The sequence below is a fragment of the Hyalella azteca genome, unplaced genomic scaffold (genome assembly GCF_000764305.2).
Source record: "Hyalella azteca isolate HAZT.00-mixed unplaced genomic scaffold, Hazt_2.0.2 contig13953, whole genome shotgun sequence".
Lineage (NCBI taxonomy): Eukaryota > Metazoa > Arthropoda > Malacostraca > Amphipoda > Hyalellidae > Hyalella > Hyalella azteca.
Window position 1 is genome coordinate 158,976 of NW_025943855.1, and position 16,357 is coordinate 175,332.

The window sequence follows — 16,357 nt, forward strand, 5'->3', positions numbered from 1 at the left end:
TACAATTGTAGTTACGAAAAGAAATAATTTTTTAATATCACGTATAGGAATAAGGCAGATTTTGTTATGTCGCACGCTGGCGCAACTGGCAGAAAGTCGAGCGAGTGATGCTGAGCTATCGACCAAGTTATTCTTATTTTGCAACACTAAACTTTGCGCCCGCGGATCTACAAAATCCAAACGAAGTCGGCGAAATGGAAGAGATTACCAGCAAATCGCCTCTCAACAAGCTATTTCTCTGGCTTTGACAATAGCGCAGTAAATCTGATAACAGCAAAGTTACGATATTCAGGGCATGCAATACGCAGCAGCATGAATGCAATGTTTAATCAGCCAGCAGCTTCATGTTCTGCAACGCTCCAACAATCAAGTGATCTAATGATAAATACTGAGTGACGAACCAATACCATTTTGAACTATTCTTTCATCACAGTACTACTTTGATATTCTATAATACTATACACAACCATAATATAATATATATGGAATATTAATATTCTATAACATATAATTGAATTTTGTTGCATCAAGTTAGGAAGCGCGTGTGTTTTGCCCACAGAAAATAATTTTTTAACGTCTTTTGAACGAGAGGTCTGCATCGTCTTGCTTAGCATTCTACCTGTTAAAACGGAATAATAAGTAAAATTGCAATAAAAGTATAAGACACCAAAAGCGCGTGCTCCCTCATTCATCTATACCTCTCAGGACTACAGAAATATTTTCCAGTAAAGTTTCAAAATTGTTGGTGCATCGGACATCAAACAATTTATTTCGCCTCGAGTTCATCCGTGGAGCCCTCGAGATTGTGTTAGATGTCGTCTCAAGGGACGGCTCATGTTCGACCCTCCACAAAATAATTGGCGCGAAGCTTTGACTCAAAAACACGAGCAGGAACATCCGCAGAAACAAGGGCATCGTACACCTACGAGGGAAACTTGCTAATAAACCAGAAGACAGAGAGAACTAGCAGAGAGAACGAACCAGCAGACAGGGAGAACCAACAGACAGAGAGAACCAGCAGACAGGGAGAACCAACAGACAGGGAGAACCAACAGACAGGGAGAACCAACAGACAGAGAGAACCAGCAGACAGAGAGAACTAGCAGAGAGAACGAACCAGCAGACAGAGAGAACCAGCAGACAGAGAACCAGCAGACAGTGAACCAGCAGACAGAGAGAACAAGCAGACAGAGAACCAGCAGACAGAGAACCAGCAGACAGAGAACCAGCAGACAGAGAGAACAAGCAGACAGAGAGAACCAGCAGACAGAAGAGAACCAGCAGACAGACAGCACCAGTAGACAGCACCAGCAGACAGAGAGCGCCAGTAGACAGCAGCAGCAGGACGACACGCTTGTTCGTCTCGCCCCGTAGGCCAGATGCCCGGCATTGGGCAGCAACAATGCCCGCCTCCGCACACGGCAGCGCGCTGGCCGACATAGCAACTGAATTGGTCACTTCCTCTCTCGCTGCAGCGTTATAACCTGCTTGTCATTTCCACTTCGGTGTACTTTTGGAGTACTTCATATCAGATTTGAACTTTCAGAAAAATAAATAATTTTGTAGAATGTGTTTAACTTCTCACGAATTTCTGCAGCTTTAAAGAGGACAATGTTATGACAACGTAAACAAGACGACTGGAGGACATACCGACGACGCCTCGTTTGGATGAAGATGAGTCTGCTGACCTCCTGATTCAGCGCCCGCATTCATATCAAGTACTGGTACGGACGCTGCAAATAAATCTAACTATTCCCGCAAACGTTGCGATGAAACGGAAAAATTGGCTAAAAAATTTTAATCTGAGCGAAAATTTTTTTATCTGATTCATCAATTGGTATGCCTATTTAATTTAAAATAGACAAAATAATTTTTTTCCATACTTTGAACCGATAGTAAAATAGGAGTCCTATCTTCTATATAAATTGTGGGCTTTAAAGTATTTTTATTCAATTATAATACCTACATAAGCATTATTATTATTAATATCATTAATTGATTGATGGTTTCAGGAAAGTTGTGATTTGGGATAATCCAAACTTGCCGGTATTAAATCACACGGGCAACGCCGGGATTACCGAGATACTTACTAATTAATACTGAGAATCATGATCAGGATAAATGGGCGTATGCATTTCCGAGATGCCAACTAATTAAAACTGAGAATCATGATCAGGTTAATAGGAGTATTCATTTCAAAGATGCCTACTAATTAATACCGAGAATCATAATCAGGATAATTGGAGTACTCATTTCACAAATGCCTACCTACTAATTAATACCGAGAATCATAATCAGGTTATTTGGCGTATGCATTTCCGAGATGCCAACTAATCAATACCGAGAATCTTAATCAGGTTAATTGGAGTATACATTTCCCGGGAAGTATAACGCTACAACCTCCGATACGTTAAGCAAACAAATACGCAGAGATGCGCAAGCAACAATCCGCGTATCAGGTTATAGCGCTCCTCGATGACAGCGGTAATTCAATTCTCAATGGAAACAGTAATGCAGCTTTGTTCAATAAGCCGACGCCTATCAAACCAGACTTCATAATTAGATGAAAGCGTAGAAAATTAGTAATTAGATTAACTTGGGGAGCAAATTAATGGAGTTATTTACGTAGATGATATGCGAAGCCGATGCTGGCAACATCAATACTGCTACGACTTTTAAATAACGAGAGAAAAAAGCTCAAGAAACTATGCATAGAGGGGAAATCAACTAAAATTAAATTAGATATAAAGTAGATTTCAAAATTATTAAAACTATCGCGTTCAAGATTTTAGATAAATTATTTTTAATCGAGTGTCTGCAGTAGGATTTGATGTTTAAAGCTTCACGGTTGAATTGAATTAACCAGTGCAATAATTATGATTAAAACGCTATCTTTTGGCTTACAGAGTGTTGGTCTCACAAGGAATGAACTTTTCAATTCACGAGATTTTCCACATAATTGCTAAATTCGAAGGACCAAAATGCACCTCTACATCCGAATCTGTTCTGTGGCCAGCTTTGGTTGTGGCAAAATTAGCATGAAGACACAAAAAACGCCATTGCTCAACGTTCTACCTAAATACCTAAAAAAAACTCGTAGCAAAAATACATCATTATTTCAGATCAGGTTTGGTAACTCAAAAAGAATGTTTCCAAACTCGCGGTTCGTAACTCAAATGAAGATGCTACCAAAGTATTGTAAGAAATGTCAGTATTCGTACGAAATTTTGAAACCTTTCAAATGTTAAAACGTTTTGAAAAACACAATGTACTTCAAAACTTACATTTTGACAACCAAAAATTTTGTTTAGGAAATGGCCGAGTGACGACTAATAATTAAGAAAGTTACGAAAAAAAACATTCACCCCAATTAAAAACTTGAAACAATCTAATAAATAATGTGAAAATAATTTCTGAAAACACTTGGTGCGTTATTGAAATTGAGAAACATACATTAACGAGGAAAAACGGTTTTTGAAATAGGCTCGAGAGTGTATAAATCTTTTCCCCGCGAGCGTCACCACGAACTGAAGCACTCATCCGTCTTCATATTTTGTGGAAGTTTGAGGCGGCAGATTCATGGACCAGGATTTGTAGGGCTTCAAGTAAGATAAGAAACAAGCCCGTTTCTGAAAACTCAATTTCCGTAGTTGAAAAGAAGCTGCCAGTTTGGCGGAAACCCGCACGAACGAGTGACGGCAAAGACGTAAAATGGGCTAGCGTTTCCCTTAAAAAATATAACTCAGTACTCACTGCAGTGAGTGACCGAGAGCGCATTTTCTCGTCGACGAAAACGTGAAGTCACGGACAGACGGACGGTCGGACAAGGCGAGCACAATAGGACATTTTTCCATAAACTAGAAAATGCGCTAAAAACGAGTGATCTCGCATTTATAGGGTTTAAAACGAAAAATAAATGATTTCAAAATAAGATAAATAACCTAATTCATGATAAAGGACGTTAATTTTATATCAACGTTTACAACGTCTAAAGCCGGCGCGACGGAGCTCACGATTTTACTAAATGTAAAATGAAAATATCGGTGCATGACGAATCGAATGAATTCAACGCATTACAAAGAGTATCCAAAATTCCAATGAAAATAAATCAACAAATAATAAACTGATGAATAATTGATAAATAATAGATCGATAAACAATAGATTGATAAGTAATAGATAAAAAACATATAGTTGAAAAATATATTGATAAAGAATATATTAATAAATAATAAACTGATTGAGCATGAAAGTGCTGCGAAAATTAAGGTCCACGTGTACATGTAAACACCGAACCACACAGTTGAAAGTTAATGGCAATTCAACTATAAACTAACAGACACATTTCCACAATAAATTTAGCTCTCAACTTTTCTAGGAGATATTTTTTGAAACTATGAGCTCGTACTTCCGGGAACTTGTGCTCGAAAGTTATCTTGTTAAAATCTTGCCAACAACAGCTTTCTGCATAAATACGCATATGTCGTAGGAGAGTACAATAATCAGTACATTGCATTGGTTTCAGCGTACTTGGTACTCATCTGAGTTTTGTACTCTCACCGTGAAAAATAAAACATTCTCCCAGGACGCTTTCGTTTTAAATAGATATCTATATAAATTTCCACAATTACCAAACATAAATAAACTAGCAGGTTAACCCGAGCCAGATCCTGCAAACCCAAATCTCGTAAATTAGAATAAAGCCTATGTGTGATAATTAAATGGAAATTACTCAAACCAACATTTTGAATAGAACACTCATTTGAGTTTTGTTTCTAAAATGAAAATTCCGACTCTTCAAATTGAATGCCTAATTTTTTCTAAATTGAATTGCAATTGATGATCCAATAATTTTTTTGCAGTTTTGCAAGCATAAATTGCAGGTTCAGGTAATATCTGACTCAATAAGTATCGTTGATACGCGTTCCAACCGCCCCTATATATTCGCGGCGCCAGCCTTCAAACCCACACATAAACTTGGACAAAAATTTACGAGATATTGTGTTCGCTAGCCAGTCTACACAATGATATTCGTAATGTCTTAGTAGCAAATCTGAGTTATTTTACTCAATTTCCAAGTAATTATTCACTCGAATAATACATTTTGTCAGCACACTCCTGCTGCTCTATCTATAATTCTCAAGATTAATATGCAGCAATCTTATCTCAAAGCACGCATAAATAGCGAACAAAACAGTGTTGATAAACAGCCACATTGGTTGAAACCTAGAAGATGAGCATTTCGTCTCCAGGAAACATGGCTTCTATGACAGAGACTCACAACTTGGCTTCGTGTTAAATAAAGGAAAGGTTACAGCGTGCGAATGTTGGCGGAATGTTTAAATCTTGGGCGAGGCTTCTTCGTCCTTGGCTTCATACTTAGTTGTTTTCAACAACGCCCATTATGTTTGCAGTTCAAACTGATATATGGCATTGTAGGAAGCTTACTACAAAAAACTCAACACGAAAAGGGGGCTCTCATACAATTGTGATATTCCACAACATTTCTCGAAATCACTATCCATATAATACCATTCCCTAGAAAATTGCAACTCCTGATCAATTGAATCATAAATTTTTGTCGGCTACCCTACTAAATGTTTGCTGCCAATTAAGAAACAAATCAAACATCAAAACTGTTTGCAGCAAACATCATGCGTTATAAGTTTTAAAATGCGAGCAAATATTTAATTCTTAATCTAGACACATCATTGCTATTCATCATCAACAGGAGCACTTGCAACAAACATTGTGCACAATGTTCAATGCACTATTAATTTCATTGAAAACACTCAAATGCACACAATTTTTTGTAAGTTTACAGCTAACAAGCACATAAATTGGTCCCGATCAATTACGACCAGTCGAGCGCAGCGATGCGGTAATGAATGAAGCGTCGGAGCTGCCACTAGGCAAGGGGTAACTGGTGTACGAGGCAAGGGGTAACTGGTGTACGAGGCAAGGGGTAACTGGTGTACGAGGCAAGGGGTAACTGGTGTACGAGGCAGGGTGTAACTGGTGTACGAGGCAAGGAGTAACTCAAGCACACAAATATAATAGCAAAGCAAATAATAGCAAAACTTTGGCTCAATTGACGAGAATTTCGGATCAATTCGTAGTCATTGCAGAAACTATATAATGTTACTTAATTAACGAGAAATTAAAAGACTATCTGACGCAGTAAGCGCTTATTGTTGTCAATATACAGTCAATCAAGAATATTAATCGGCTTGTACAAAAAAATCCTTTACATAAATACTTACTTAAATTTAGACGAAAAATTGGGTTGTTAGCAAAACAGAGGCTACGAAAGCTGTTAGACAATATGCGAAAATAATAAACAAGAAACGGCGCGTTATCAGCTGTAAATTCTTACGTTTAAGTTATTTGGTGTGACAATAAAATCACGACAATTTTAATTACGGTGCAAGCTGGGAAGCAATTACCTAAGCCCTAATAAATAACGAGCGGAAAACTTGGACGTCACAGACCACAGAAGTCATTCAATCACGCACAAGATGGTTTACCCTTAAGAGGGACAACAGAAAACGGAGAACAAGAAAATAACAGAAAACTTTCAAAGCGAAAATCGAGCCCACACTTCATAATAATTCGCATTTTTCCTCAAATCAAATCTTGTTTTGAAGGCCAAATAAAAATTTCGAACGTTACACAAATTCTAACAAATCAAACATATATCATTACACAGAATAAGAAACGCAACAGCATGAGTCAAGAATAAATGTTACTCACCCTTTCTGACGAGACCTGCTCCTGTGTCTGCTGCTGTAACCACTCGACTGAGGCACTTCTATACGACGACGTCTCTCCCTGCTGCGCTCCCGACTGTAGTCCCGAGTCCTGGACCTGTGTCTGCTGAAGTCATGACTGCGACTTCTGTGTCGACTGTGAGAGCGACTTGTGTCAGCGCTGTCTGTAGCACCAGTGGTGGTGGTGGCTGTGTAGTACCTTGATCGAGGCATCTGCACAAAAAGTTAGTTCACAATAAGCAAGAACCTTTCATCATTTAAAGACAGGATAAATTAGCATATACATTTTGTTAACAAAGATGAATGGAGGATAAGTGCAATAATATGGATAGCCTAGAGAGTAGAGTACAATGACATAATAACTTGATGAAAATATGTCCTCTCACTGATACAAGGATTGAAATGAATGTACCGGTATTAGTGAGGCTTATTTTTATATATCAAAAATTTTCAAGAGGAACAAAAAAATTTCCCTCATTGCAAAACTTTACAATAATCACGTTGTGTTTTAATATTTACTGTGAAGAATTGAGTTGTCAACAACACAAATCAATTGCTTGCTAGATATATAAATTTCCTAGAGAGGAAAACCTTTTCACAAGACACAGCAAATCCTGTACTACCATTATATCAATAAGAAATGTCTTTTTCTTAAACAACATGACTAGTACATACTTATGACAGTGTACCATACAGACTAGCCATACAGTGTACCTGTATGACTAGTACATACTTTAGTTAAATTAGATTTAACCCCACACATTTTATCATCACAATAGTAGTGATGACAAAAATTAGTCTGCAAATGAATTTGAAAAATGTCTTTTATATGCTCTTGCCCCAAACACCTTCATTCAACAGAGCAAGTGTGAGTTTGAGAGCAAAAGGTAAACTTAATTGACTGAAACTAAGATAACATTAAGCCCAATGGCCAAAACTGGTGTATTGGCCTTAAATGCCGTAAACTAAAATAGGTACATCTCAATAAGTAAAATTTACACAAAAAATTCAACCAATTCAAACAATTCATCACTACCAAAGAAAAAATCATTGATACACATTAAATTGCACCACATGTGAACGCTTGATTGTAAAGCATGAGTTGAGATTGTATTGCTTACTCACCATCCATAGAAATCTATTGCACATTGCACATGATGGAACAATGTAATGCCAACCCCAGTATAACTAGCCTGTATGACTAGTACATCACCACATTTCAAACATTTTATCCCACAGCTAAGAAAATGGCTCCACAGCTCAAACATTGAATTGATGGCTTAGAATTTTTTCATAACTAAAATTTTTATTAACTTGCATCTAACCAAAGTGGAAAATGTAGCAGAAGTCACCCATGAATGACACAAAAATGCTCATGGTTGCATACGATTTCACCCATTCAGGGGCCATTCCTATGACCTTTTTCCTATTCCTTCAATGAAAAATAAGGAAAATTGCATATTCCTGTCTGCAATTTTCAAAAAGTTCATTTATCATGCCAGGCATGAATTCTATCAATGCATGTATCATATCTACCTTCCAAGTTGCAACTTGCAACTGGAACATTCCTGCCATTTATAGAGCAACAATATTCTAACTAGATTAATTATTTCCTATCTTATTACAACCAAAAGGCATGATCAGGCCACAAAATTTAAAATGCATTAAAAATTCAATTCAACATGCAATATTTTAGAAATAAGTAGGAAACTTCTAATCTTCATTCCACCATGCCCGAGAGCCGAGACCTCTGCTTACTTTCAAATTTATAAATGGTTAGGAACCAATTTGCATATCAGGTGGAATTTTCCAAAATCATAACTAAAATTTATTGTTTCATATGTGATTTTTCAAAATGGTGGATAAAAATATGCCATTTTTCTATTTCATACAAAATTTTGAAAAGGCCATAGGAATGGGTGAAATTAGCCAGATTCAAGGGCATTTTCATCCGGTTCATGGGTGGCTTCAGCCCAATTTCCCATTTAGGGTAAGGACCATAGTGGCAAAGGAGATAGTGATTGATTGAAATGAGATTGACCTTCCTATTGATTTCTATAAGAGTACAAGTAAACCATACGGTATCCTAGATACCCAGGGTGCAGAGAGTGAGTGAAGATCTGGAGATCTTCTGCAGCGCATCAGCAGCAAAATTTCTGTTGTTACGGGCCATATTTTGGCAAATTAATTATTTATTGATCATTATTAATTGTTTGAATTAATTCTTTTCTTTGTGTCCCCAGTGCCTTAATACCATCCTAAACAAGTAACAGCTAGTTAAAGTTAAATTAGTGCATATGAATGTGAAGCAGGGTTGTAGAGAGTCAGTTTTCCATAGTCCTGCATAACTTTGCACTCATACTGACCTGCTACTCACCCATGCTCACTGACCTGCTGTAAATGAACATGCTTTCTGTCCCTGATTACTGCCTGCTGACCTGTAACTAATCTACCCCAGGACTATCATATAGGTGAGTCAAGGGAACACTCTTGCCATGCATCTCAGTCCTAAATTTTATAAGTAAATGTTTGTAAATATTGTCAATCATCAATTTAAATTGTTTTGGAGTTTAGTAGTAGGTAGTTCAATGAGTATTTAGGTTTTTCAAGTGTACTTACGTGTTCCCAAGTGTTTTTTTATTGGGTAGGTTTTATGCGTTCTTGTTCCTGCACTTTTGCAGAGTGGCCAACATGGAGCATATTCTGGGCCAATTTGGGGCGCATTCTGGGCAAGTCTGGGACCAGTTTGGGACACGTGTTGGCCCAATTTGGAGCAAGTTCTGGGCTAGTTTAAGGCCAGTTCTGGACAAGTGTCAGGCAAGCTTTGGGCTGACTGAGCCACATTGCAGAAGAGTCTTGGGCTGCTCTTCAGCTACTCAAGCTGACACTAGAGGCCAGCATGGATGTCCCTTTATGTCCTGTATAGCAGCTTGTGTAGGAACTGCCCTAATGCCCCAGTTGAGTCTACACCACTGCTACTCACAAGTTAGACCACCGCCTTTTTGTTTCTTTGGTGCTTACGCCACTTGATGGACCAGGCCTGACCCAAGACCCATTTTGAACTCTCGATTCCTCGGTTTCATTATTCCTGGTTTGGTTTAGGTTACTGATCATTATTCCGGCCTAGTTTAGTTTATTTACCTTGTATTCTCATTTATTCTTGACTGTTCAAACCACTTTAGGCTGCTGGTTATTTAGGTTCTCATGCTAGGTTCACCCCATCACCCATAGCCCTGGGCTGTCTCATTACTAACCAACTAATTTTCACCTTTCACCTTATATTATATTGTATTTAATACATGTTTGCTTGGTTCTCCCTCCGTTTCTTTCCTGAGTTTGTTTAGTTTGGCTTCACGTGCTGATACTATACCGGCTGGACTGTTGACCTTTAGAGGTGCTGACCCCCAACAACCATGATCTGAGGTACTTCACAATTGAAACAGTTTGTCCACTTTACATCCCTCTTTTCCTTCAAAGTCAGTCACCTGGCAGAGCTGAGAGTGCTATATCTAAAGGTGCTTATACACGAGGCAAATAGTAGCGTCGACTACAGTTTTGCAGGCTGAGAGCCTATACATGAGGAGTGTTTTCAGGACAGTGCGCCAAATGCCAGTGTGACGTTGAGAGTTGAGTAAGGTGTGTGCACAGTGGAGGCAAGCGAGTGCTTGACGGCTGTGAGCGCTACAGTGGGCAAGAGAGAGAGCAACGCAGGTGTGCTCAGTATGAGGGCCGAGCCGCTACTGAGCACACTAGACTGCCATGAAACAACTCGAGTTGCTCAGGGTGCAATGCAACAGCTAGTTGCCTCTGAAGATGTAAATCATCACAAATTTTAGTTGTGGCAACTAGTCAACTCAACTTTTTGCCTTGTGTATAAGCACCTCAAGGAAAGCATTCCACCTACACCTTGGGTTCATGGGTGGAAAGTTTTTTATAAGTGAACTTCCATTCCTAGAATTCCTCACTGGCCCGCAAAGCATCTTGCAAACAGTTGGCAACGCATTTTGGGTAGTGGGTACTGCAGGCCATTGGCAAAGTTTTTGGTCTACAAATGCTAAAAATTGGCATTGCATTTACCAAAATCTGCACCCTAACCCACACTAGGAGAACATCTCCTTTTAAGGCTGTGACTAGAGCTTTCCTGCATATTTCCAGAACCACAAGATTCCTGCAAAATGAACCAATCTAATTGTTAACTAGAGTGCACAATAGGGCCGTGAGTTTCCAAATGTAGGGTCTTCCATATTCCAACACCTTAAGGACGTAGCAAGAAATAAATGGCTATAAATAGATCACCGTATGTGCAACTCGAGTTCTGATTGGTTTACATCACACTCAAAACACCACACTATGTGCCAGCAATGATGAAACGTCACAAACTGTTGCCATATTTATTTAAAAGCCTTAAGAATTCATATCTACAAAATCACTAAATTCCTACACTGTGTGTGACTAAATTTGGCATATTGTGAGACTAATTCCGACAGCGCTTCAAAATCGTAATTCATAATTCCGACATCCTGTGTTGGAATTCCAACACCTTGTGTGAGCTGTGTCGCAATACGACAGTAAATGACACTCTGTGTGTCGTAATTCCGACACCCTGTGTCAGAATTAGTTTTTATGTGTCTAAAACCGTCTCTTAATTCAATCATCTATTAATTTATTTACCACTTAAAATCAGCAAATACAAGTTAAAGGAAAGGATTCCTAATATATTCACAGACTTATTTAAAAGTCTCAAACCATAATATTCTTTTTACACAAACAGTTTATCACTATTTAGTAAAGCAAGGTCAACTAGGGTAAACGCGGTATATTCCGACACATCAAGGACACATCGAGAAATGAAAAACTATAAAAAAATAACCGTATGCGTTACTCGAGTTTTGTTTGCTTTATGTGATTTGCAAAACACCGTATGATGCGCCAGCAACAATGAAACGTCACAAAATGTTGCCATATTTATTTAAAAACCTTTAGAATGCAAACCTACCAAATCCCTACCTATATTCCGTCACTGTGTGTGGCAATATTCGGCATGTGGTGAGGCGTATTCCGTCCGCGCTTCAAATTCTACTCATACGTAATGCCGTCATCCACGTGTTCGAATTCTGTTCGCTGTGTGCCTGTGTGAGCTGTATTGGAATACAACACGGCTTTGAATTAGAACACTAATGAATATTGAACACTACTTAATTACGCTTTTAATTAACAACTATTAAGCTATTAATTAAGCAAATTTTAATTTTTGTACATAGCTTGGAACGATCTGTCTGTGTCCAATTCAAGTTGTGATGGAATTAGTTTTCATGTGTCTAAATCCATTTCTCAACTTATTCATCTATTAATTAATTTACCACTTGAAATCAGCACATACAAGTATACTTAAAGGATTCCTAATATATTCACAGACATATTTAAAAGTCTCAAACCATAATATTCTTCTTATACAAACAGTTATTCACTATTTGGTAGAGCAAGGTCAACTGTCAAATTTGACACATTTTTCGATGATCTCACTGGGTAGCGTGCACTGTCTCTCTTTGGGTCTCAATATTTTCCCGCTAGATGGCCAAGACCTAGTGTTTTGGCAGTAGTTCAAGGCGCAAATGTATGACGTCACCATTTCAACCATCAACAAACGCATGGAACTAAAACCAGTGTGGAATTCTGTATAGGTAATATATTCTCATGTCAATATAAGAAAATGTATCGTAATACCAACCCTACCACTGCATTACACCACCTTCCACTGCAATGAAAATTTATAAACTGAGTTCATTGGAACCTACCGTGCTTCCGAAATCGCGCGTGGTTTGAAATCCAATCCCCTGTTGCCAACGACTAATCAAGTTAACTAGTCATTTATCTGTAGGCTAGCGGACACATTTTTGCAATGAATACATTCTAAAATAAAAATAAAACACATCCAGAATCATAAAAAATTCTCACGATTGGTCAATACCAACAAAGTTTTTGATATCACACAAAAGTACGAGATAAACTTCGACTTTTCCAAGGCGTACATTCACATGGTGTTTCCACGATCATATCTGACATGGCAGCATCACAGACTCACAGGCATAGCTTTTCGTCATGTCAAGTTCAATTTCACAATAATTAGACTTGATCCACATTCCATTCTGAGATTTAAATGGTTGAAAGTTTTTTTTTTAATTATAAAAACCAATTTATACATTCCAGATTTGAATTTTTCCATTTTTTGCCCTATTATGTTGAATTTATCTTAATGAATTCACTTCAAATTCTGAATGATTTCGTCTGCCATCCCGCATTTTTGAACGTTTTGTGTCTTTTAGAAAATTTTTGTTGTTTAACATGGGAAACTATTTCATTATATAAAACGTAGAGCACGTACCATATAGTGCATTAATAATACAATTTAATTCAATAAAAATTAATTTTTAATTTAAAAAATATAATCAGATTTTTAATTCAACATTTTTCTTATAGAATTTAATTCTACAGTATGTACCATCTAGTGTATTAAATAATAAATTTTGATTTAGTAAAATTTAATTTTAATTAATTTTTTAATTTAATTTAATTCTACAGCTTCAACCGGTAAAAATGAGCATCATAGGAATCAAAGTGAAACTGTCTCATACATCACAAATTGAATGACATTGGATGGATTTGATAGGTATTTTATTAATCCTGTTTATATATAAGAATGGAAATGACGCTTCTATTTCAGAATGATAATGGAAATGTTCCTACTATTTCAGAAACTTTTCTTGAATACACTTCTGAAAACTAAAGTTCTGTAATCAATGGAGTCTTTGAAATGACAACATCGTTCAATTTAAAATTTTTAGCTATAAGAGTAAGATCGTCATTTGTCAATATGAGGAGCATTCATTCGTCATTCCTGAGGAGCTGTAAGAAAAAATTCGTTGTTTTTTATCTAAAAGAATGTTTTTCAAGTAAAAGAAATGCAATACCGGTACTTGATTTTTAGAAATATGATGTTAAAATTAACGATCCGTATTAGAATTCAATAGACGTTACGATTTCAGAATTATCTTCAAAAAGTTTGTTGTCGTTCGTTTGAACAGAAGTTTTTGTTTGTTTGATCAGAAGTTTTTGTTTGTTTGATCAGAAGTTTTCATTCGTTTGATCAGAAGTTTTCGTTCATTTGATCAAAAGTTTTCATTCGTTTGATCAGAAACAGAAAAAGTTTTCGTTCATTTGATCAGAAACAACATTAATATTCATTGTCTTGCATTAAGTATACGAACGATTAGTTAATTCGTAATTCGCATACAACCGTATATGAATTAAGTATACGATTGATCATCCCGCTAGATCACCGGTAGCGGGAAAGAAGCTAGGTACCTATTAAATTCAGTAGCATGTTAGCTCACGTGTTATGTAGTTCGGCTCGTCTGAACTCTGAATTGCATGTTTAGTGTGCATGATGCCGATGGGAAACTCTGCCTAATGATTACTTAATGAAGTTTAGTTCATTGCGGTCAACTTAAGAGACAAATTTTCAACTAACTAATACTTTTTATAAGTCTAATTTTAATTGTTGAGAACTTGAGTGAAAGGTGCAGGCATACAACTTCCAAGTGATTACGTACTTTATAGAAACTGAGCAAGTTAACATACATATTTTAAGCCTTTAAAAAGTTCATTTTTGCCTCAAATAACGATGTTGAGTTGAAAAAGTGGTCTTCGTGGATTGAAATAGTATATGAATCTTCAAAATTAGAATTCCATCCTGACTAAAACAAAGCTTAATATAAAGGAAAAACTAGAGAGGTGACGGAATTACCCACGATGTCGGAATATACCGCGTTTACCCTATCAACTTTCATAGGTGCTTCGATGTTCTCACTAGTTGACTTGGACTTTTCTCTGCGGATCTCAACATTTTCCCACTAGACCTAGTGTTTTGCATGAATCTGGCGCGCAATAGTATGATGTCACTATTTCAACCATCAACGCATGCGTGAAACTAAGACCAAGCTTAATATAAAGGAAAAAGTTGGGGGTGTCGGAAACTCAGAATTACCCACAGTGTTGGATTCTATGGTGTGTTTACACTTTACCCTATTAAAAATTCGTCATGCCAGAGCTCAGAGATTTAATAAACAGGTATGAAAATTCCAATCCTGCAGGCTGACCCTTGACTTATTTCTATACAAAAGAAATCAAGAAACAAAACACATTTTGCCAATGATTTTAATAAACAGGTAAAAACAACTTTTTATAAGCAATTTTTTTTACATTTCTGCCTATTGCCTAATAATACAAATTGGCTTATAGCCCTTGCCTTACATTAATAGGTATTAGGTAGGCTAATTGCAGAAAATAAATAAAGTCAAATACCTACTGAAATACCTAGGTAGCTAGCCTAAGCTAGGACATTTTTACCCACATTTCAGTTCTAAAAACCCTGTGAAAAAATTCCCACAATAAATTCTCCAAAGAATTTAGGTATACCATATGCTTGATTGGGTAGGTAAATACTTGATATAATTAAATAGGTTAACAAGTAATAATATATAAGAATCAAAGTGAATGATGATGCGTTTGAAACTAATAATCAACATGCGTTGTAGGCTTAGGCTAGGTTGTACTACCTGGCAGTACCTGCCACCTGGTAGGTAGGTATTTCTAGTTTCTTAACTAGACAAACTTTTCATCATAAGAGTTCAAAATTTACCTGAATTTTAGTGAATTAAATAATCAATAGTGATGTATCATCAAAATAAGATGAATTTTCCTCATATGTGGCACATTATATAAGAAGTTAGACTCTGAATAGCTATCTTAACTTTAACCAGTCAGAACGACAGATCATAACTACATAAAGATAAGTTCTAGGTATTCACTATTGCATAGACTTAGAGGCATTTCAGTTGTTAGGAATGTTCTAGTCACGGCGTACTAGTAATTACCACGTTAAAAAAAATACAATTAATACTCACATTCTTGGCGCGAAAGTATTCCAATTGTCGCCAAATAAACTCCAGAGTGAGAAATTCACGAATAACAGCAAATAACAATATTAGCACAGAGTCAAATCACACTTTCGATGTTTTCACAAGATTGGCGGCCATCTTCCTGAGGCAACGGTTAAAAGTCAACCCGCTGAAATTCTCAAACATAATAAAACCTCAGTTGAAGTATTACATTCGGAAATAAAATATAAATGCTCCAAAATATTATTCTGAAAAAACGCTTATAACTATGGTAACTATTTTTTTACTTCGACTTTTCATATTAAACAATCGATGTTTTACACTGATTTTCGTATTTTTATATTATCATTCATATTGGTCATCTCATTGAAACCCCCTCTTAAGTTTCGAGTAACAAATTTCTTGCTTTAGTGTGTATAATAACTAATTTTTTGGCAAAATTTTTCAGAATATACATAACATCATTTACTGATGGAATCTATTTTGTGGTTTGAAACCACATCAACGCTTTGGGTACTAAATGTCATGAAGAATTTATACAGCAGATTTTCTACGCATAAGTTTGTTACCAGCTGAAATCTATGTAGAATTTCAAATCTTAAATATTTATCGAAATCACGAGCTATATTAT

The 16,357-nt window shown here is 36.7% G+C and overlaps 1 protein-coding gene across 1 annotated transcript in view; it reads right to left on the minus strand.

Moving 5' to 3' along the window:
• The window catches only part of LOC108668115 (serine/threonine-protein kinase Doa), a 97,315-nt gene extending 81,434 nt beyond the window's left edge, over nt 1-15,881 (minus strand). Inside the window, exons 1-2 of the mRNA XM_018155266.2 lie at nt 15,733-15,881; nt 6,753-6,982 (exon numbers count right to left, since the gene is read on the minus strand). Coding sequence (XP_018010755.1) covers nt 6,753-6,982 — 230 coding nt within the window. The 5' untranslated portion in view covers nt 15,733-15,881. The remainder of the gene's footprint in view (nt 1-6,752; nt 6,983-15,732) is intronic.
• Nucleotides 15,882-16,357: the final 476 nt, after the last annotated feature.